At 36.3% G+C, this 25,275-nt stretch overlaps 1 protein-coding gene across 1 annotated transcript; it reads left to right on the forward strand.

The window, feature by feature from the left end:
• The first annotated feature begins 3,044 nt into the window (after positions 1–3,044).
• On the forward strand, positions 3,045–21,560 carry LOC146477336 (uncharacterized). The gene is made up of 11 exons (XM_085113543.1): positions 3,045–3,114; positions 3,211–3,231; positions 5,520–5,570; positions 5,899–5,961; positions 7,007–7,045; positions 16,016–16,074; positions 16,580–16,787; positions 18,132–18,227; positions 18,892–18,945; positions 20,409–20,539; positions 21,124–21,560. Exons 1-11 carry the CDS (start codon positions 3,045–3,047, stop codon positions 21,421–21,423), a joined length of 1,092 nt encoding a protein of 363 aa, XP_084969669.1. The 3' UTR covers positions 21,424–21,560.
• The last annotated feature ends 3,715 nt before the right edge of the window (positions 21,561–25,275 follow it).

Genomic DNA, 25,275 nt, shown 5'->3' on the forward strand with positions numbered 1-25,275 from the left:
TTAGAGACACTAAATGGGAACGTGTCAGCGCCAGTCCATTATGATATTTTCAAGTGTGAAAAAAAATGCATGGGTGAAAATGACTCAGAATTGGGGGATATTTTGTCCGAACGTGCTTATTTGCTTTGACGAAATGCTGGTGGTCAAGGCTCACTTGCCCCCTTGCGAGATTCACACTTCTTCAAATAAATAGCTAGTGAGCTTAACACTGTGAATCTCTTTTTGGATGCACATCATGCCAGAAAGGAGCACAACTATGACGTAAACACTACGAAAGTGCAAACGTGTCCCTTCTTTCCGATCAACCAGTGGCTCTCTTGAAATATTAGTATAATAGTAAAATCGTCTAAATATAGCTGACTTTCCGCAAACTAATATCAAGGTTGAATATAGTACATAAGTATTAGTGTATGTTTCTGTGGCCGGCCAATACCATATCGAGTGCAATTTGACGAATTAAGCCAAACTCACTTCAGTATATTGTGTCACCGAGGCGTTACTAATTTGTACGGCCATAACACTACCAGACTCAAATTTTGATTTTTTTTTTTTCGAACAGGAATTTTTCGCGAAGCGAAGTATTTTCATTCGTTTTTCATAGCCGTCGCTGAGTTCCAGTATATTGATTAGTTTGATTTGCTTTAGCTTTAGATTTGTACATCTTTCTACCATTTTACCTGAATGGCTTGTCATTGCCGCAAGCGAGAAAAAGTAGACTTTTTCGGTAAACGTCACCTATAAGGCGAATCATACATATTGATATATAACTTGGAGACCTTCATTTTCCCCTGTCCCCATATTTGGAATTTATTATTATTATTATTATTATCATTTATTTATTTTATTATTCTATTTTTTTTTTGCTAATGTTTACTCGAGCAGGCGGGAAAAACACTCGAAAGATGAGAGTCGCGCGTCGGTGCGACTGATTTTGGCACGCAAATTTAACATGTTGACTATAAATAGTTAATTAAACAGAAATAGTTGAGCAAACATAGAAGGTACATGTACGGATGACCATTATTTGCTTTAACCTTGGTTAAGGAATACACCGAATTGATATCATACAAGGAAAGAAAGTGGACGACAAAGGTTTAATTTCAAGATGGCTTTGGTCCTCAAGACGGATTGAAAAACAACTAAAAAACAAAACAACAACAACAACTGGATATTAACTTATAATTTTCGGCGGATAAATAAATTGTTTAAAAAACATTGTTTTGGTGTTTACTTTTTGAGGTCATGTGACTTTCCACTTGAGATTTTTGGCTTTAGTTTTCTTTGACGTCTTAAAAGACGCACTAAAAATAAATGAGATAAATATCATATTTAAATCTCAAATGAAAGTTAAAATACACGGAAGACCATCACCTTTTTATAAGTAAGCAACATGAAATTCGGGCTTTCACGGGATTTGAAACCATGGGCTTTTGCGATTATACCAGGTCAAAGGTCATTAGCTATCTACTGTAGCTATGTGGGAACCATTTGACCTACGATGTCATTTACATTTTTTGTGCTAGAAACATGTGGAATTAAAGGATGAAAATTTAAACATTACTTGCGCACAAAAAGAAAAACCATGAAATAACGCCGTCCCATGATAATTAGAACACCCCATAATTCCATTTGGTTAAGCAAAGTAAAGTGCAAATCGTGAACTTTGAGGGACAACGTTTTCTTTTTCTTTCAATCAAGCGCATATTCGTCCTGATCCCGTGTATGCTACGAACACCCAAAGGAGGTTGAAATGGGCAACTATATACCGTGTTTCCTAAGCAGATGTAGCAATGTGTGCATAAACCAATGTTGATTAAGCTTAAAGTTAGCTTAAAGTTAGCATACTTTTAAGGCATCGAGAAGAAATGTATTAAATCGAGTTTCTTCCGGAAAGAGCAAGCTAAAACCCTTTTTTTGTTATAGCTTTCTCCATTTCAGTCCCGGCCATCTTAAAAGTCAACAGTAAAAGTTAACAGTAGTTTTGTGTTTATAAAGCGCTATTGAACACTTCAATTGGTTGACATCGTCCCTCACGTTTATCCTCTAAAATTGTCAGTGGAAGTACAAAAATTCCGGTGTCAAGCACTAAAAACGCAGAACTTCCTAAGACATGGTAATCACGCCGATAAAATCAAGAAAAGGAGATAACATTAATACAGTGTTTCAGAATATCTATCATACAGCAATAACTATTACCTCACTAAGCTCACTTACCTCACAATGTACAATAGCTTACAATTTGATGAGGAAATGCGAATATAATTTTGCCACCAATTAAACTCTTAGTACTGTTGTTAGTTAGTTGGTTCCTGTGCATGCGATTTCAAAAACAAAACTGAAGTAAGTTTAAAAGAGATGTGTTCAAGATACATAACAACTTTTTCTGTCTCCTTCAATGATTTGTTTTTTTAATGGGTATTAATCTTCAAACAATATTGTAAAATTATTTGAAGAGGAATGGAAAAACTTTCGGTTTTTTTCTTCGTAAGGATCCTTGAAAAGATAAAAATTTGCGCTGTTTCAATTGAGGATTTTTTACTTTATAATAATAATATTACAATTTAGTTAGTCAACTTGAAACCTCTCTCGGCTGAAACCTTTTTATCAAGTTGAGGTTGTCTTTCAGCATTGTCTCATGCCTGTTTTTACAGGTAATATATCTTCAGGGTACCTTGAAGCTTTCACCAGAAAGAGGTATCAATCGATTTTTCTGTTTTGCCAATTTGAACACAAAAAACGCCAGGGGAAAGCATTGTTGAAAATAACTGACTTATTTGATAGTTATGACATAAAATTTTATCTTCGGATTAATAGGTATCGAGGGGATTTCCATTGAGCGCCATTTTGTTATTGGTAGCTTCTGGCCGATATAAAGAGGTCAATAACTCTCACAAGCACAACAATATTATCCATTAACATGGTTGAAACCAGACAATATAACGTAATATGATCTGTTGGCTTTCAGCATCATGAAGCTGCCTCTACTGCCAAGCGCTTAAGAGGAGATAATGGACTAGTTGTTCTCAGAGTGCAGCTCTATTGCCATGGCCATGGCTTCAAGAATCCTGCTCCTGGCTACTTTGCTGCTAGCATTTTCAGTCGAAGTCATTCAAGGTTAGCATATCACATTTTGGGTTTTACACTCCAAAGGTTGTATCCGTTCAACTAACAACCAACTTCTTTTATTTTGTGCTCTTTGTTTATATACAGGTTTACCAGTGTCAATAGATGGTAAGTTAAAAGAAGAGAAATTCTTGCATTGCTAACCCAGTTTATAAGTCGAAAATTATTCCTCGACGTATCCTCTAGCTTTATCTACCGCAATTTTTACGTTCCACATCCTTTGTGTGAGGGTGGCACTCTTACCTTGTGTTCGCTGCCTTTATTCCCTCTTTTATTCACACTTTTTTTTTCATAAACCTTCCGCGGAAGTGCACCTAACAGAAATTATTTTATCCCAAGTAAGTTGTAAGCATTTTTTCCGTTGTTCTTTTAATTTTTCTGAGGGTCAAGACTTGTCAAAGTTTGGTGAGACTCATGACTTTTTATAGATTCTAGCCATGCTATCAGTTTTCCGCTAAATTATACCACAACGATGGCGCAATTGCTTTTTAGTATATCGAATACTCATAATTTATAAACGAACAAATTGTACTTGAAGTTACCAAAAGAGAAATTATATAGTAAATGCAAGGACGCTTTTTTGGCATGAAAGCTAATGAAGGAAAGCAGAAGGTTTATGGTCAGATGTTCTCCCCAAATATGAATTATAGCAAATATTTACGGACATCAAATTTTGGCGTTCAAGGAAAGAGCGAAGCCGAGTGCATATCTGGTTAAACATTTTTATAGAGTTTCTAGAGAAAAGAAGCTGCTAGCCTTGTTCATCAACGACACATTTTTCAGTCCAATCTTAAAATGCAACAGAAACCAGAGATAAATCATGATTATCAAAACTGGTAGAAACGTTCTGGCCACCAAATTTATTAAGACAGTTTAAGCGATGTTTAACAAAACCGCAGTCTGAGTCATTTTCAAATTTGCCAACAATCATATCCAAACATTGTCTACTGCCGACATTAACAAGAAGGCTTGCATCCCAGACCAGAAAACTATTTACCTACTTAAAATAAACCACTTAATATAAACAGGTTTGGAGGCCTACTGATTGTCTTAAGCCGCGGCCTTAGTTAGACTGTTTAAATAACTGGCCCTATAAGTTCATATTCGCATGGAGAATGCCATACCGCTAGTTTACAAATGTATTTTTGGAAACTTATTGATGAGCTTGGTTTTCGGCATCTTTTATAAAGCAGCAACATGGAAGCATTTTATAAATAATAATTAAAAGATAGGATGTTATTTCGTTTCCACTCATAAAAACATCTACGTGTAAGGCATCGTACTTCAACAGAATAGTTAAACTTAGGAACTATGTTTGTAAGCTAGCACCTCCAACCAGTTTTTGCTCGCCTAATGCCTCTCAACTTTTTGTCCGCAAATTAATGAGCACTCTTCTTTTGAGGGTATATGAACTCAATTACCCCTGCACATAGACGCTTGTCCCAAAGTGCCCATGCCACTCTTATGTTTTTTTCTTAACGCATGCTTGAGCATTCATTTGTTTAAATTTACGTCTTAATCCAGGGGCGGTGCCTCGCATGGGACGTTCGTGCCTTTGCACCTGCCTCTTCCGGGTCTTGCTTCTTTCTTTTTAATTTGCATTATATATTAATGAAATAACCATCTTCAAGTAGGTTTTGAACAATAGGACCAGGCTAAGTTTGGTGTCAAATGAATTTGATCTAGACAAGGCCAAACACAGAGTATTTCGTACAACTAGTTATGGAAATGTCATCTTATCCTATCTCCAATGATAAGTGCAACATGAAGCAAAGCAAACAAAATTCGTCTAAGGAAAAAGGAAAGGGAAATTTAAGTTCGTCCTTAACACACGGGAGAAGCAACCTCCAAAATTTGAAAGCGGTACGGGAACCGAACCAACAACTTAACGGAGGCGGTTGGCGGTTGGAAGTGTCGTCACACTTAACTGCTTAATTGAACGAAAACTCCAACTCTCGAGGGCTAGTTAACTACGATTTGTGTGGTAGGGATAATCAGCTATTTTTAATTCGAGTTAGTGACAATTCCCAGGGGCTGATATGTTGCAATCATTGAGGATTTTATCGCAGTTTAATTAAAAAAAAAAAGCAAAAAACGGTAAGTCAGTGATTTTTAACTCCTTAAGACAGCAATTTTTGTCCTGTTAAAGTGGTGATTTTTCAGTAGTAAAAACGTAAAATCTAATGACTCGTTCAAATTTGAATTTTATCAGACATTTTTAATATTTCCATCTTCAGAGGATGCAAACGGAAATGAAGAGGAGTCTGGCGATCCAGCAAAAAAAGGAAAAATAGTTAACTTTTTTCAGGGACTGATATGTTGCAATCATTGAGGATTTATTCTTTTGAGAACCAAAAAGATAGATAAGTCATACACAGTTTAAATTTCTCTCTCAGAAGATGCAATCGATGGAAATGAAGAGGAATTTGACTATCCAGAAAAAAACGGTAATTCAGTGATTTTAAACTCCTTGAGACAGCAATTTTTGTCTTGCTAAAGTGGTGATTTTCCAGTAGTAAAAACGTGAGATCCAATGACTCGTTCAAATTTGAATTTTATGAGACATTTTCAATATTTCCATCATCAGTCAGGATGCAATAGACGGAATTGAAGAGGAGTCTGACGATCCAGAAAAAAATGGTAAAATAGTTGCAAATTCACTACACCAAGTCTTCAAGAGACCTTTTTTCATTTTTTTTTTTTTGAGGTAACCACTTTCCAGTAAATAAAAGGAGATCCATTTTAAGAACGGCTCAAACTGTTCTTATTTATTAGTATCCTCAGAGGATGAAGTCGATGACGAGGCAGAGAAGATTTTACAAGATTCAATAAAAAGAGGTGGGATTGAATTGCTGTGATTAGATTTAAATTTTAGATCAGGGCCAACTCAATAAACACCCATTTGTTAAGACAATTCTCTCTATAACGATGCCACCTCATTTTTCGTTTGATAGGACTAACAAATAAAATAAATCGAAAAGGATTAAAGACGATTGATACATTTTGGGCAACTAATTGTTAAGCGGCAAATGTTGTTTTGAACTGTTCAAAGTTGCAGCAAACTTTGTGTTGCAAGACCCAACGTTACACTTGCTGGCGACTACTTACAGGATCATTCTTCCCGTTCTTTCAGCCTTTAGTTGGACGCTTGTAATTAAGGTACAACTCTTCTACGCCAAATACTGGTATTCAGAGCATAACGTGGAACAAAAAATAGCGTATAGAATTATTTTGGTTCCCATGTACCGTATTTTAAAGACCAAGGAACCTTTTCAGTTGTAAATGTCTTACATAGTAGTTATAATTTACGTGTTTTAGTTGCTAATTTTATTCTTTTTTGGGTCTTTCGAGGATCTCGACACAACCAAGGACTGTCGACTCCCTTTTTATAATAGGGGCTATCTATCATTGCAGTGGCCAATTTGTACCATGGGATCTTTTTCGCTGTCTTCGTAATTTTGTGGCCCAAATAAAGAGCTCTGTCAAAGTTAAAAATTTTTTTGAGAGTAGGGCATAAATTTTAAGTACTAAAATGGTGCCACGTATACCTTGGTACAACATTTCTTGGTGGAATCACAAGGCAATTAATCAGAGACTTTGGTTACAATTAAGGGCCGTAATTTTAAATATGCATATTTATTGAAATATAACTGAACAGCCTTTTAAAAAATTTACAGTATGATTTTATTCTCTTGATAACGGAGGTTTTTGATAAACAATTTAAAACTAATACAAGCGATAGCAATGTTAACTGATGTCTCGATGGATCCATGTCAATGTCCACTGTCCGCGACTCCATGACTCACTGTAGTTTTAAAAAAAAGAGCAGTATTCCTTTTTTTTTTTTCCATCCATCGACATTTTTTATTTTTTTTCCTCTTAGAAGATGCCGAGGATGATGAAGTTGACCTTGCTAAAATGGGTAAGCGACCAAATAATTTTAGTTATTCGGTTGAACTAAGGTCACGTGAAAATCTTAATGCTCATCATCTAACTAAATGAACAGCCTTTTAAAGAATTTATGGTATGATTTCACTTCTTTGATAACGGCCTTATAATAATAATAATAATAATAATAATAATAATAATAATAATAATAATAATAATAATAATAATGCAGAAGGGGCCATTTGAGAGATGCGTATTTTGTTTATTTTTTTCTTTTCTTTTTATCTAGTGGAACTGATTTTAAAATGCCGAATTTCATTTTTTTTAAAACTTCATGACATTTTTTTTTTCTTTTTCTTTACAAAAACATTATTCCTTGAAAATATTATCTTTTTATAATCGAAATGAATTGTAAATGGGTTTTTAATAGCTCTTTTTTATATACTTTTAACTTGTAAATAGCAATTTGTGTGGAATATTTTAACAAAAATTATTTTTATTTTATTAATAATAATAATAATAATAATAATAATAATAATAATAATAACAATAATAATAATAATAATAATAATAATAATTTTTTATCAGAGAAATGGCATTAGTAGCTTATAATAATAATAAAAGTAGAAAAAGGAGCTATTAAAACCAAATTATAATTCTTTTTGATAAAAAAGAGACCATTTTCAAGCACGATTTTTTTTAACGAAAAAGGAAAAAAATCTCATCAAGCCACAAAAGTTTTCTTATTTCTTATAAAAAATCATGATCATATCATCACTAAAAATATATTCGGAAGTTCAATTACAGTCCTTAATGACGATAATAATAATAATAATAACAATAATAATAATAATAATAATGATAATGATAATGATAATGATAATGATAATGATAATGATAATGATAATGATAATGATAATGATAATGATAATGATAATGATGATGTTCCTCCGTCATTTCCTTACTGTCATTTCCTTACTTTTCGTTATTTCCTTACAAGAAAATTGTCATTTCCTTACAGTAAGGAAATGACAGTGTCATTTCCTTACAAGAAAATTGTCATTTCCTTGCACTAAGGAAATGACAATGTCATTTCCTTACAAAAAAGTGTCATTTCCTTACCTCAATTTTGTCATTTCCTTACAAGTAAGGAAATGACAATTTCATTTCCTTACCACAAATTGCATTCTCCTTACATTGTCATTTCCTTACAGGAACATTTTTTCTTTTTGATGGGGAATCATTAATAAAGACACTAGTAGCAAAGACTTACCTGTTTGTAGTAATTTCTGAGTAACATTATCTTCATTCAGTACTTTTTGTTAAAATTATGGCCCATTTCAAATCAACGATTGGTCAGCCTTCTGATCCAGTTAGATGCCTTAAAACAATAGGTTTTCTCGTTCAGTTTTTGGCAAAAGTAAGAACTGATATAGGCCTTGGCAATAAATATAGACTAATAGTAAAATACGTTGGATGTGATTATATTTTACACAATACAACTAAATAATAATTGCAAAGCTGTGCTTAAATGAAATCAACAAATTAAAGTTAAAACTACTCCGGTATACGAACATGATAGTTAAATGGCTTTTTCGGCGCATTCAATTAGTTGTTATAAAGGGCAATCTGAGGTGGATACTTTTCCTTGTTCTCCAAAACAATGAAATAATTTAGTAAAGCCAAGATAAGTCAGTGAAACGTGATGCAAGCACGCTACTGGGGGCATTGCATATTGGCACTGTCGCAGTTGGAACCAAAAACACGGGCAGTTGAAAACCTTGCAAGATTGGAGACGTAAGTTTCTATACCCCAGTTCTCAGTGAAGGGTTTTGTTTTACTGAAACTGATAATAATAAATTTGGTAAAAAAAGAGAAAGGCAGAGAGGTTGCAACTGATGTCACTGCGCTCACCAAGAAAAGAAAGAAAAAGAGCGACAAACACGGCAATGTTGGTACGGAAACAGAATCTACCGACTGTTTTGAGAGTTAGGAATCTAAGTCAAAGAGTTCCGAAGAAGACCGTGAAGGCGACCCTGCTCAGAAAAGGTTTTTCAAAAAGGATCAAATAGATGTAAACGACATGTCAACATTCGGCTCAGATTCTGAGGGCATTGAAGAATAAGCAGCAAGCCGAAAAAGCGATGCTAAATGGGAGGACTAGCTATTACCAACAAGCCGAAATGCACCACAGTCTTTGAGAGAAATCCCTTGGCCAGTTCTGTAGGTTCTAGCGTCATATTGTGGGTGGGTACACACCTGTCGCACAAGCACTTAACAACACGTGGCACGTCCATATTATACTCCAATAGTTGGACTCACATGGGACAGGTTTGGATTGTCTAGCACGGGACAGGTCCTTTGACATTTGGGATAAGTGGGCCAGTCCAAGACTAAGAAAACAAACCCTCAAAGGAACTACCATCAGGCTCTACTTCTGTTCCTTGGAGAGCTTTTCCAAGTGGGTCAAGGAATATAAGAATCCAATCGAAGACGAAGACGAGCAAGAAGATAGCAAACTGACGGAGAATGGGCTACTTTTTTGTTGCTGGTTCCTTGGGAGGCCTAAAAAATGTCTCAGGGCACGTTTTCGGACACACTGATTCCATTGGAGGCTTTTAAAAGAATATTTTTCTTGCGTCCAAAAATCCACATTTTTCCAAAGGGTAGGTCCAGGGTTTTTGGTCAAAAATAACCAAATTTTAAGTCTGTATTTTTCACTTGTTTATGTTCCCAGGGATCTCGGTATATCGTAAAACTCCCTTGGCAATCATTTTTAAGTGCAAATAACGCCCTGAAAAATACTTTTCTGTTTAACTCTCATCCTCAGGCTGACTTTATCTTTTGAGGGCTATTTCTTTGTCCCTGGTCCCTTAGGAAGCCTAAAAAGTGTCTCAGGGGACGTTTTCGGACACACTGATTCGATTGGAAGCCTTTCAAGGAATATTTGCATGGAGTCCAAAAATCGACTTTTTTCCAAGCGTTAGGTTCAGGGGTGTTTGGTCAAAAATGAGCCAGTTTTGAAGTTTGATCATTTCTGTGAAGTTTAAACTTTGTTGAAATAAAGAAGCATCTCTTTTTGCAAAGGTATTCTTACCCGTTGAATAGATGTCAGTTTCATTTAGATTTTATGTCTCCATCTTTAAGTCTAAGGGATTTTTTATCTTTGCACCTTTAAGTGTACACCATTGTTCTCGTTAAATGTCATTTTTCTTTAAACACATAGGGGCGAGCCCCAGTACTCAAAATTGGCATCCTACTGTGGTTTCTATTCTAGGCACCTGTTGACCCTTTCTAGGGAGGGGGGGGGGGGGGGAATTCTGCCCGCTTTGACTTTAACCTTTATAATCTTTTTAACTTTTAATATGCAAGCAAACACCGCCAAACGTAGGAACTATTTTGGAAACTTGCCTGGGAACAAATTAGTATGGTCGATAAATGATCTTGACATCTGACGTTGTCATGGTAACCAAATTTTCACATTTTTTAGAAAATTCTAGCTCCGCAATTGCTTGGAAGGATTATTTTTCAGAGAAGCATAGTATTTACGTTTACATCATTCCAGTAAATATCAAAAAACAGGACTTTTCAAAAAAAGTAAAATCTTCCTGACCGTGATATTCTGAAAATTGTCATTTCCTTACCTAAATTGAGACCAATTTCTTCTGTAAAAAGATCAGAAATGAAAAAGGAGCCACGACATTCAGGCAAAGCTTGCGTCTCCTTCCGTGAATACTTATTATGGATGTCAACTCAAAGTTCTCTTTCACAGGGCAAAGATATCAACCAACACAGGAATTGTCATTTCCTTACAATTTTTGCAGAAAATACAGTTACTTTTCCTTCGTTGTGAAGCCATTCCTTTGCGACAAATGCTAGATTTCTTTGCATGGCCTTTAGTTGTGTATGTCTGGCTTTCAGCACCTATTATGGTGAATTTATATAATTCAAATTCAGCACGGTGGAGGGATTTGTACTTGTGAGTTATTTTTGGTTGAAAATTGAACACCTAGAGTGCTTTGCAAAGCGAGAGGATTGCACTAATGACAATTAAGTCTTATGTGTCAACGAATGTAGTATTAATAGGCAAGAACAAGTCTTACATTTATAGGTAGGTCCGAGTAGTTGAGTGCTCAATACAACAAAGATACACAAATGTAAAGTTCCTTGAATTTCGAATAAAATTGTCATTTCCTTACCTTTAAAGACAAGAAAAAAATTGTCAAAAATTTGTTAAACGTCGGAAAGTGCTTATTTCTTGGCTGGCACTTTCATTTGTCCTAATCTTTCTTGAAAACAAACGGGACTTGTTTATCATCCAATCTGAGGTTCATTCTGAAGAAGGAAACGATATTCTAGAAACTGTCATTTCCTTACCTATTGAACATTTGGTCTTAAAACTTTCGTTACTTCTATAACACTTGTGCCACTTACATGCTAACTTCACAAAATGTAGCATACATTGATAGCTATTATGTCACAAAAGGCCAGGAATTATCATCTATTTTCAGCCCTTCTAGAGACATTTAACTCAAAAATGTCAATTCCGTCTTGAGGTTGACTTCGAAACCTGTACTAGACATTATACTTGCACTAGATTTTTTTTTCGTCAAAAGGTCGCTTTTCTGAAACATGGATGATAACGTGGGGAATACAAATGAAGCTGTGGGGAATGACTTTATCATCTGTTAAGCAAATTTGCAAAGTTCTAGCAATTTTCTTCCTAGATTCCCCAATTTTCGTCATTTCCTTACCTTTTGGAAACTTTAATACGCCATTTCTCGGTGGCAGTTAAGGCAACATTGCTGTTCTTTTAGCACAAATAACAATGGCACCAGAAGTTTGCTTTGTGAAAAAAATTAGGGGTTTCCCATGTAAAATGCACATTTTACAAGCAATTTTATGATTATCATGAGAAAGGTAAGGACATGACTTTTGAGGAACATGATAATGATAATGATAATGATAATGATAATGATAATGATAATGATAATGATAATGATGATGTTCCTCTGTCATTTCCTTACTGTCATTTCCTTACTTTTTGTCATTTCCTTACAAAAAAAGTGTCATTTCCTTACAGTAAGAAAATGACAATGTCATTTCCTTACCAAAAAATTGTCATTTCCTTACAGTAAGGAAATGACAATGTCATTTCCTTACAAAAAAGTGTCATTTCCTTACCTCAATTTTGTCATTTCCTTACTTGTAAGGAAATGACAATGTAATGTCCCTACCACAAATTGCATTTTCCTTACATTGTCATTTTCTTACAGGAACATTTTTTCTTCTTTATGGGGAATCATTAACAAAGACACTACTTTCGACGACTTACCTGTTTGCAGTAATTTCTGACTAAAATTGTCTTCATTCAGTGCTTTTTGTTAAAATTATGGCCCGTTTCAAATCAACGATTGGTCAGCCTTCATCCAGTTAGATGCCTTTATTTACAATAGGTTTTTTTCGTTCATTTTTTGGCAAAAGTAAGAACTGATATCATTATAGACCCTGGCGATAAATATAGACTAATAGTAAAATACGTTGGATGTGATTATATTTTACACAATACAACTAAATAATAATTGCAAAGCTGTGCTTAAATGAAATCAACAAATTAAAGTTACAACTACTCCGGTATACGAACATGATAGTTAAATGGCTTTTTCCGCGCATTCAAATAATTGTTATAAAGGGTAATCTGAGGTGAATACTTACTTGTCCTCCAAAAGAATGAAATAATTTAGTAAAGCCAAGATGAGCCAATAAAACGTAATGCAAGCACGCTACTGGGGGCATTACATATTGGCACTGTCGCAGTTGGAACCGAACACTCGGGCAGTTGAAAACCTTGCAAGATTGGATACATAAGTTTCTATACCCCAGTTCTCAGGGAAGGGTTTTGTTTTACTGAAACTGATAATAATAAATTTGGTAAAAAGAGAAAGGCAGAGAGGTTGCAAACTGATGTCACTGCGCTCACCAAAGAAAAGAAACAAAAAGAGCGACAAAGACAGCAATTTTGGTACGGAAACAGAATCTACCGACTGTTCTGAGAGTTAGGAATCCGAGTCAAAGAGTTCCGAAGTACGACCCTGCTCAGGAAGCGTTTTTCGAAAAGGGTCAAAAAGACGTAGACGACATGTCAACATTCGGCTCAGATTCTGACGGTGTTGAAGAAGTAGTAACAAGCCGAAAAAGCGACGCTAAATGGGAGGACTAGCTATAACCAACAAGCCGAAATGCACCACAGTCTTCGAGAGAAATCCCTTGGCCAGTTCGAATTCTATAGGTTCCAGCGTCATATTGCGGGTGGGGACACACCTGTCGCACAAGCACTTAACAACACGAGGCACGTCCATATTATACTCCAAGAGTTGGACTCACATGGAAGAGGTTTGGATTGTGTAGCGCGGGACAAGTCCTTTTGACATTTGGGACAAATGAGCCAGACCAAGACTAAAAAAAAAAAAAAAAACCACAAAGGAACCACCATCAGGCTCTACTTCCGTTCCTTGGAGAGCTTTTCGAAGTGGGAATGTAAGGATCCAATCGAAGACCAAGACGAGCAAGAAGATAGCAAATTGACGGAGAATGGGCTACTTTTTTGTCGCTGGTCCATTGGGAGGCCTAAAACATTCTCAGGGGACGTTTTCGGACACACTGATTCCATTGGAAGCTTTTGAAAGAATATTTTTCTTGCGTCCAAAAGGAATATTCGTATTGAGTCCAAAAATTGACTTTTTTCCAAGGGGTAGGTTCAGGGGTTTTTGGTCAAAAATGAGCCAACTTTGAAGTTTGATCATTACTGTGAAGTTTGAACTTTGTGATATGAAAAATCTTTTTTTCCTGCAAATGTATTCTTACCCGTTGAATAGATGTCAGTTTCATTTAGATTTCATGTCTCCATCTTTAGGTCAAAGGGATTTTTTTATGTTTGTGTTATGTGTACACCATTGTTCTCGTTAAAAGGCATTTTTGTTAAAACACATAGGGGCGAGTCCCAGTACTCAAAACTGGCATCCTACTGTGGTTTCTATTCTCGGCACCTGTTAACCCTTTCTAGACCGAGGGGGGGGGGGGGGGGGGGGATTCTGCCCGCTTTGACTTTGAACCTTTATAACCTTTTTAACTTTTAATATGCAAGCAAACACCACCAAACTCAGTAACTATTATTAAAACTTGCCTGGGAACAAATTAGTACGGTCGGTGAATGACCTTGACATTTGACGTTGCCATGGTAACCAAATTTTCACAATATTTACAAAATTCTAGCTCTGCAATTGCTTGGAAGGATTTTTTTTCAGAGAAGCATATTAATTACGTTTACATCATTCCAGTAAACATAAAAAAACAAGGCTTTTCAAAAAAAGTAAAATCTTCCTGCCCGTGATATTCTGAAAACTGTCATTTCCTTACCTAAATTGAGACCAATTTCTTTTGTAAAAAGATCAGAAATTAAAAAGAAGCTACGACATTGAGGCAAAGCTTGCGTCTCCTTCCGTGAATACTTATTATGGATGTCAACTCAAAGTTCTCTTTCACAGGGCAAAGATATCAACCAACACAGTAATTGTCATTTCCTTACAATTTTTACAGAAAACACAGTTACCTTTCCCGGGTTGTGAAGCCATTCGTTTGTGACAAATGCTCGATTTCTTTGCATGGCCATTAGTTGTGTATGTCTGGCTTTCAGCACCTACTATGGTGAATTTATATGATTTAAATCCAGCACGGTGGAGGGATTTGTACTTGTGAGTTATTTTTGGTTGAAAATTGAACACCTACAGTGCTTTGCAATATGAGAGGATTGCACTAATGACAATTAAGTCTCATGTGTAAACGAATGTAGTATTAATAGGCAAGAACATGTCTTACATTTATAGGTAGGTCCGAGTAGTTGAGTGCTTAATACAAAAAAGATACACGAATGTAAAGTCCCTTTAATTTAGAATAAAATTGTCATTTCCTTACCTTTAAAAACAAGAAAAAAATTGTCAAAAATTTGTAAAACGTTCGAAAGTGCTTATTTCTTAGCTGGCACTTTCATTCGTCCTAACCTTTTTAGAAAACAAGCGGGACTTGTTTATCATCCAATCTGCGGCTCATTTTGAAGAAGAAAACGATATTCTAGAAACTGTCATTTCCTTACCTATTGAACATTTCGTCTTAAAACTTTCATTACTTCTATAATACTCGTGCCTTTTGCATGATAACCTCACGAAATGTAGCATACATTGATAGCTATTATGTCACAAAAGACCAGGCATTATCATCTATTTTTGGTCCTTCTAGAGACATTTAACTCAAAAATGGCAATTCCGTCTTGAGGTTGACTTTGAAACCTGTACTAGACATTATACTTGTACTAGATTTTTTTTTCGTCAAAAGGTCGCTTTTCTGAAACATGGATGATAACGTGGGGAATACAAATGAAGCTGTGGGGAATGACTTTATCATCTGTTAGGCAAATTTGCAAAGTTCTAGCAATTTTTCTTCCTAGATTCCCCAATTTTCGTCATTTCCTTACCTTTTGGAAACTTCAATACGCCATTTCTCGGTGGCAGTTAAGGCAACATTGCTGTTCTTTTAGCACAGATAACATTGGCACCAGAAGTTTGCTTTGTGAAAAAATTAGGGGTTTTCCATGTAAAATGCACATTTTACAAGCGATTTTATGATTATCATGAGAAAGGTAAGGACATGACTTTTCAGGAACATTATAATGATAATGATAATGATAATGATAATGATAATGATAATGATAATGATAATGATAATGATAACAATAATAAATGTTTTGAAAAACGTTTACAGAATCGTACAACAACCTTTCCTTCTACCGGTGTGGATAGGGTTTTGGGGTTAAGGGAGAGAGTGCTAAAATTGCAATCGTGCTAATCAGGGTGGTGGTATGATCAGTTACAATGTATCTTCATAAATCTCCGCGTTCCGTCTTACGCGAGCTTTACCTAGCTTAACACGCTCCTTTTTCCATATTATTCAGAAGTGATCTATGAACACATTATTTTGCAAATGATCCTGTTGACGATAAAGAGGAAGGGGGTAAGTATGTCTCCTAATAATGCGTTTGTTCTCAGCTCTCAGCATTTTCAATTTTCTACAAGACAAATTGATTACGTATGTAACATTTACTTCCTGTCACAGTAAGTAGACTTCCAATTACGAGTTATACAAAATTAATTGGAAGTAAAATAACAATCAAGTAAAACTCAGCTTTCAATACAAATGATCTATAATAATTATTTCAATTTGTCAAAAAACGCTCTTCTCCTTAGCGTTTATTTAGCTGTGATGTAAAAATGTAATACCTATACAACAAAATGTCCTCATTTATAGTTACCTTTCATACTTCAGTTCAAATTTCGTAATATTTTGCAATTATATTTTTTTTCCAGAGGCGCGTGGTGATGAGCTGACAGCAATGGGTAAAGTGTTTTGTTTCATCTATACTACAGTCACTTATTAATACATCCGTGACTACTTGATTTTGCGCTGATTGATTTTCCCACCTGAAGACAAGATGAGTGTGTTACATTTTTAATTATAGAAACCCCACAGCGGCTCAGACGCAGACGATCACGACGACCACATTCTGGACGTCCGAGAAACAGAAGGTCTAGACGTTCTAGACGCCCTCGAAGTTCAAGGCGAGGACAACGTGGTCGAGGTAGACGATCAAGATCTAGACACTCTAGACGCCCAGGACGTCGACGACGCGGCAGAGCCAGACGATCCCGATCACGCCGTGGTAGGCGGCGCGGAAGGGGTCGCAGTGATCGAGGAAGTGGACGCATAAAAGGTAAGAGAGGAATTTGTTGGAAAAATACTGGCACCCTGAGAGCAAAGTTTTAAGACAGGCACTTATGAGCTACTAATAAAAACTTGTTAGATGTCAATTACAAGAGACAGCTTTCGTTCTCAACTTTCCTTTCACGATGCATGAAATTTTCATTGTCTTTGAATTTAAATTTTAAGTATCAAAATAACCAATGGCATTGCTTTCCCTTATCAATAGTATTTCAAGTCAATATTAAATGGATTATTTCGATACAGTTCTTTCACTTAGGGCATCGTCACATATCGCCAATTTCATGATTGCGAATTCCTATTCTTGCCTCAATAAGTTAGTATTTCTTTTAGTGTGCGCACAGAGTTATGCACCTTTTCCATTAGCACAGTTTTTAAAGCTACTTAGGTCGACAGCGGATTGTACGATTACAGTTAATGTTATCTGTGAGACACTGATCTAAATTTTTGTATCAGTAATGTTCAATAAAAGAGAGAACAATGCTTTTCGAAGTTATGAAAGCCACGTCAATTTACTGGTATAAAAATGTTCAGGACGTCGACGACGCGGCAAAGCCAGACGATCGCGATCACGCCGTGGTAGGCGTCGCGGAGGGAGTCGCGGTGATAGAGGAAGTGGACGCATAAAAAGTAAGAAAAGAATTTGTTGGAAAGCTACTGGCACGCTGAGAGCAAAGTTTTAAGACGTAACAAGAACAGCAATTAGAAAATGACAGGCACTAATAAGCTACTAGTAAGAACTTGTTGGGCTTTTATTAGAATTTCACAAACACTGATGCAAAATGGGTCGAGCAATTACGAGAGACAAAAAAACAAACAGGGAAGCAAGAGGGTGTCAATTACAAGAGACGTTAGCTTTCGTTCTTCAGCTTTTCTATTACGATGCATGAAATTTCCCTTGTCTTTGAATTTAAATTTTAAGTATCAAAATAACCAATGGCATTGCTTTTTCCTCATCAATAGTATTTCAAGTTAATATTAAATGGATTATTTCGATACAGTTCTTTCACTTAGGGCATTATCACATATCGTCAATTGCATGACTGCGAATTCCTATTCTTGCCTCAAAAGTTAGTACTGCTTTCAGTGTGCGCACAGAGTTATGCACCTTTTGCATTAGCACAGCTAGTTTTTAAAGCTACTTAGGTCGACAGCGGATTGTACGATTACAGTTAGTGTGATCTGTGAGACACTGATCTAAATATTTGTATCAGTAATTTTTAATAAAAGAGAGAACAATGCTTTTCGAAGTTATGAAAGCCACGTCAATTTACTGGTATAAAAATGTTCAGGTCGTCGACGACGCGGCAAAGCCAGACGATCGCGATCACGCCGTGGTAGGCGTCGTGGAGGGAGTCGCGGTGATCGAGGAAGTGGACGCATAAAAGGTGAGAAAATAATTTGTTTGAAGGCTACTGGCACGCTGAGAGCAAAGTTTTAAGACGTAACAAGAACAGCAATTAGAAAATGACAGGCACTGATAAGCTGTTAGTAAGAACTTGTTAGGCTTTTATTAGAATTCCACAAATAATAATGCAAAATGGGTTTAAGAAATGTACGAGATACAAAAAACAAACAGGGAAGCAACGGGGTGTCAATTACAAGAGACGTTAGCTTTCGTTCTTCAGTTTTTCTATCACGATGCATGAAATTTTCCTTGACTTTGAATTTAAATTTCAAGTATCAAAATAACCAATGGCATTGCCTTTTCCTCATCAATAGTATTTCAAGTTAATATTAAATGGATTATTTCGATACAGTTCTTTCACTTAGGGCATTGTCAGATACCGCCAATTTCATGACTGCGAATTCCTATTCTTGCCTCAATAAGTTAGTACTGCGTTTAGTGTGCGCACAGAGTTATGCACCTTTTGCATTAGCACAGCTAGCTTTTAAAGCTACTTAGGTCGACAGCGGATTGTACGATTACAGTTAATGTTATCTGTGAGACACTGATCTAAATATTTGTATCAGTAATTTTCAATAAAAGAGAGAACAATGCTTTTTGAAATTATGAAAGCCACGTCAATTTACTGGTATAAAAATGTTCAGGACGTCGACGACGCGGAGGGAGGCGCGGTGATCGAGGAAGTGGACGCAGAAAAGGTAAGAGAGGAATTTGTTGGAAAGCTTCTGGCACGCTGAGAGCAATGTCTTAAGATGTAGTAGGAACTGCAATTAGAAAATGACAGGCACCAATAAGCTACTAGTGAGAACTTGTTGGGCTTTTATTAGAATTCCACAAACAATGATGCAAAATGGGTCGAGCAATTACGAGAAACAAACAACAAACAGGGAAGCAACAGGGTGTCAATAACAAGAGACGTTAGCTTTCGTTCTTCAGCTTTTCTATCACCATGCATGAAATTTCCCTTGTCTTTGAATTTAAATTTCAAGTATCAAAATAACCAATGGCATTGCTTTTTCCTCATCAATAGTATTTCAAGTTAATATTAAATGGATTATTTTGATAAGTTCTTTCACTTAGGGCATTGTGATATACCGCCAATTTCATGACTGCGAATTCCTATTCTTGCCTCAATAAGTTAGTACTGCGTTTAGTGTGCGTACAGAGTTATGCACCTTTTGCATTAGCACCGTTAGTTTTTAAAGCTACTTAGGTCGACAGCAGATTGTACGATTACAGTTAATGTTATCTGTTAGACACTGATCTAAATATTTGTATCAGCAATTTTCAATAAAAGATAGAACAATGCTTTTTGAAATTATAAAAGTCGCGTCAATTTACTGGTATAAAAATGTTTTGCATAATTTGGTACCTACATGATATATTAAATAATATCAGGTAATACTAGAATAAATTAAATGGTATCAAAGAAACAAGCATGGCCAATGCAGAATACGTAGGTTACCATAACAACAGTTTAACCAGCAGAAAAAAAAAAAAAAAAAAGCACACAAGCTCGGTGGCTTTATTTATGGAACTGTAGTCAACAGCTTCAGAAACAATTCTTTGCAAATTTAAAATACCACCTTTAATTTTCAGAAACTTAGGATGGCTCAGAACCTTCATGCTCATCACAATTTGATGGTAAAAAAAGACAGGTTATTGAGCTTGGCTTGAGTTAGATTTACATAAATCTCAAACTAGAGCTGTCTCTAACAGATTATATTGTCATAGTGCTAAATACAAAAGATGACCATAACTTGCTTAACAAATAATTCTGATATCATTAATATCAACTAATAAAGGGTCGTAGCAAAGCGTGCTGGTAAGTGCTGGAAACCTTTGTAGCCACCTTAAGGATACCTGTCAAGTGTATGTTCAGTTCTAAGAATAAATATAATTTATGTAAGTTGTGAAGATACCAACTCACCTATTCAACCAACATCTGATTAATGCATCGTCTACTGAAGAAAGTTTACGATTTTTATGGACAGTTAAAAAGATTTTTTTGTTTTACTTCCTTTGACTAAAGCAGACGATTATTTTTGGGATCGCAGTTTCAAACTTAAGCTTGAAGACAAAACAAAAATCCCGTTGGGCCCTGGCCGTTGCTATGATTATAGAGATTTTACCATAACTATTGTTACTTTTTTAATCCCAGGTTTAAGAAGCTCCTGCCCGCTCATATCATATTTTGGCTCCAATTTTGAGAATCAAGCTGCTCGAATTGAACCTGGATTTCAGAATGCTTTGATTCGCGTCAACCGTTTTGCTGGGGAGTGTGGAGTAAGGGTAGGTATGACTAAACACAGAATATCTGGCGGCTTTGGGGTTTTAGAATCTCATTCATTTAAAACGAAGTTTTCTCAGCCTTTGGGGGCCGAAGAGGTTGAGCCACTTCCACCGAAATAGGTGTCCGCCTCGACGTAAGGCACCACTAAAAATCTCTGCCAGACAATTTACTGCTGTAAAACGATGGCTGCCATAAAAAAAAATATGTAACAGCTCATTGCCAGACCAAATAATACTCTTGTATAAATTATGAAGATGATCAGAGATAAATTTGATTGCCTTTCATGTAGACACCAAAATATTATGACTTTCGAAGTGTAGTCCACTCACTCTTTTCTTTTCGTCCCTCCAACTGGAATTTCACAGTTATAACTACTTGTAATTTGATTGGGGCTAGATTAAATCTCTACAGTATAACTGAGATCGTTTGGACAGCCAGAGGTCGTCATTAATTCTGAAAGCTGCTATAAGCGAAAATCAAGAACAAAAACAACAACAACAACCAGAACAACAACAACCAGACAAAAGCGAGAAGCATTTTCTAGCTCCTAAGTGATGCCATTACGTACTTCTTTGTTTTCTAGGTGTACATTACGAGTTCTTACAGAACCTGGGGTGCTGCCAGAAGCAACCACAAAGTGGGGCATGCGATTGATATGAACGTGAGGACAGGTGGCGTTCTGTGTGATTGGGATTGCCTGTTAAATGAATCAAGGTGGTCTTCGGGAGTAAGCTGCTTCATCGGCAAAGTCCGAGATGACTCAGTTTTACGCTGGGGTGGAGATTTTAGAGATAGGGACCCGGTACACATTGACGATGAACTGAATTATCGAAATCCGACTTTGTGGGACCAGCTTTTTAATACGATGCAAGCAAATTGCTGACTTGAGAATTATGGACGAGTTAGTTTATCCTTTGTCGACCCTGAAACCTGAACTGTCTTATCGGACCATGCGAACAAAACCCAAACATAAAAAAAGAAAGATTTAAAAGGTAGCACTTATAAGTATAAAGTACTGTAGTTTTTCAAATTTTGTGTTAACCACCTAAGGGATACCAAAAATAAAATATTGTATTTGAGGCATGCATAAATAAAACGTCAATTATTAATATCTAGAATGTTCATTGTGGCGTATTGGAAATGCCTTCGTTGGAAGGTGTTAAGATGCCACCCTTCAATTTTCGAAAATTTAAGGTAGCTCTTTTGCCCTAGCCTTCGAACGAATTATTTTAAACTTGAAAAAAAGTCGAGAAAGAGGTTGTTGCTGTTTATCGCGGTAGATGCGATAATAATAAATGGTGGATTATTTGTAAATCGCGACGTTTCTACCGCTCACCTTCAGTCTTCATCAGGCGATGAGGTCGACTGGTTACGCGGCACCATTAATATCACGATGGTCGGCTGTGATTGGTGCATTTCGATCCCCATTGTTCCGGCGAGAAGTTGTTCCCTTGGTGGTCTGCGGTTGTACCATTCTCCTGTTGTGTTTCTTGACCGTGCTTGTCCACGCTTCGGGAATTTAAATTCTACTATCCCTGTTGATATTATAACGGTGAAGTCTTATATGGATAGCTCCTTAACCTTGCGGGGGTGCTAGTGAGATTCTCGATCAATAGACTTTACCTCGTCCGAAAGCGGAGAATAGCCGGTCTCTTGGGCGTGCCCACAAATGGAGGAAGTCTGGGTATGGGCGAGTCGTATAACCCTGTCGTACTCTTTGATTTTCGTATGCATAGATAGAGCTCTCTGTTTCCTCCATGTAGACTTTGCCGTACTCACAGGGAATCCTGTAAACCACGCTATCCTGTTCATTATTTTTTCCTTATAGCAGAAAAATAAAGAAACTTAGCTTCCGACTCTTGACAAGGCTGTAAAACAACCCATTTTTGCTGTCTCCGGTCTTTTCCAAAACACATTCTTACCAAGAATGAAGTTCTGGGAAATTTGAAACAATCCAATGACCAGTTGATCGTTTTTCAAACGAATAACTAAGGTATTATTCCAAACCATGATGGCAAATAAGAGAGCACGTGGTCACGATGGAGTGAAGACGTGTCTTACTGAGCTCCGACAAAAATTGGAAATTTTTTTTATTTAAAATGAAATTGCTTCGAATAATGCTTCATGTCAGGTAAACGTTTAAGATCCGGAAAGCAACTGACAATTTTAGGCAGCCATAAACAACGGGAACACGAACCGCCGAAGGAAAATAGAAAGGTGACGCCGACACACGAAGACGCCATGACTGCTGAAGTTCTGCAAGAGTTAAAGTCCATGCGGAGCGAACTCACCGGTCAAATAAGGAAACTAAGTGCAGATCTAATTGACTTCCAGCAAGACACGAACGCCAGGTTAGTCAAGATTGAAAGTGCAATGTCGAAAATTGACGAGATAGAAATCCTGAATAACAAAGCTCAAGTACTTGACGAAGAGGTCGACCGAATTAAGGTTTCTTTAACCTCTACGAAGTCTACGGTTGAAGCCATGGACAGCAAAATGGAAGACTCCTTTAAAAAAACTTCAGGAAAGTAACAGAGAACTTAAGAATAAACTGGAACACTTGGAAAGATACTCCCGCGACTTCAATATTTGCCTGATAGGGGCCGAAGAAGAAGAAGGTGAAGATTGCTAACCATTGTTTTAGACCACTTCACACTTCTTGGCTTCGAAGAAGCTCACGGAGAATTAGAAAATGCTCATTGCACAGGAAGAAGACAGGATGGCAAACCCAGGCATATTATTGCGAAATTGTACGCTAGACCATTTAAGAGGAAACTACTTCGAGCCGCGAAGAACCCACAGAATAAAAACTTGGTTAATGGAGTAAGACCGTGATTTCGAACTCCGTAAGAAAGCTCTACCGATGATGAAAAAAGCTTTTGAAGAAGGCAAGAAAGTACGTTTTACAAAAGGCAAACTGTTAATCGACGGTAAGGCTGTTCCGGTACAATAATTAGATTAAAATAGATTAAACTAGTATGAAGCAGCTATTATAAAATATTATACTATTTGTTTTGGATACACTCACTTCGGAGCGAAGCTAAGATCAGCGTGTAAACAACGCGCAATGATAGTGGCCAAAACGCTAGCGACGCTTGTGCATTGCTGCACATCCGCGAGTTTTCAAAGTGTGTGCCTGCTGTTTTTCATGTTCTTTTTCTTCGCTTTATTTTTTAATGTAATATATGAACCAAATTATTTCTTTACCTCAAACACCTCAAATCGCAGTGTAAACATTAGATCTACAATATTCATTTTAGCGACTTGCTATTTGTTGATGTCCATTCCCTCTTCAGAGTATATATTTTTTATTGTATTATCCTTTTTTGCTTGTATTTGGGAAACTAAATTACTTCAGTTTACTGATGATACAACTGCCATTTTAGCGGATTTGAACTCTGCTCAAGCTTTGCTTAAACTTCTTAACGATTTTGAGAAAGTCTCGGGCTTAAAACTGAATGTTATGAAAACAGAAGCCATGTGGATTGGATCTCTTCAAAATTGTGAAGACGAACCTCTGGGATTCAAGTGGAAAACATGTGTCAAATTTTGGGCATTTTCATTACATACGATGTAAAGATACTTGTTGAGAAGAACTTCAAACAAAGATTGAAAAAAATCGCAAATTTAATAAATCTTTGGAAGTCAAGAGGTCTATCAATCCATGGCAAAGTGAGCATTATCAAAGCAATACTTCTTCCCAAAATGATTTATCCTAGCTCTTTTTTAAGTACACCATCCACGGTAATAAAAGAATTCAACGCTTTGGTGTTTAATTTTTTGTGGAATGGGAAAGATAAAGTCATTCGACGCTCAACGTACGCGCCTTATGATTCTGGTGGTCTTAAAATGATTGACTGTGAAACTATTGTAAAGGCATTAAGATTAAGTTGGTTAAAAAGAATAGTAGATGTTGAGTGTTGTGGCTTTTGGAAGCATTATCTCAATTATCTTTTGAGCAACAAGGGAGGGTTATTTTTCCTTGAATGTAATTATGACGTAAAGCAAATCTATGACGTAATGCCAATCTTTTACTATGAACTTCTATCTTGGTGGGCTGAATTAAGAGAAACTGTTGACCCTGATAGGGGTCACGAATACATCTTATGGAATAATAAAAAAAAAATTGATAGAGGGCAAAACTGTTTTCTACAGACACTACTTTGATAACGGTGTAATTTTCACAAAAGACCTACTTTTTGACATGACAAATACAGATTCATTTAGAGCAATGAAAGAGCAGGGCTTAACAAATTCTAATTTTTAGGTTTGGACAGGTCTGACACAATCCGTTCCATCAAAATTACGTACTAACATACAAAATTTCATGACCGTCATTGATTTGGAAAATTATAAATGTAAAAACCTCTATAAACATTTGACAAAATTTATATACGAAAAACCTAGGAAATGGGATCAGCTCAGTCAGGAATTTTATTTAAGAGAAGACCAAATTTCAGAAGTATATCTTTTACCTTTGAGGGTTGCTAGCGAACCGTATGTACGCTCTTTTCAATACAAAGTGTTAAATTACATCCTCTACACAAATGACCGTCTTTTTAAAATAGGGTATGTATCAAATCCAAACTGCACCTTTTGTAAAGAGCATCGAGAAACTATTCATCATATCCTATTTGAATGCTCTTTTTCCAAGCATTTTTGGAATTTGGTGTCCTCTTGTATATTAAATAGGCTTTGAAGTTGCGAGTGCCTCTCGATACGTGACATTATGATA

The sequence above is a fragment of the Pavona decussata genome, unplaced genomic scaffold, assembly GCF_977016875.1.
Source record: "Pavona decussata unplaced genomic scaffold, jaPavDecu1.1 SCAFFOLD_71, whole genome shotgun sequence".
Classification (NCBI taxonomy): domain Eukaryota; kingdom Metazoa; phylum Cnidaria; class Anthozoa; order Scleractinia; family Agariciidae; genus Pavona; species Pavona decussata.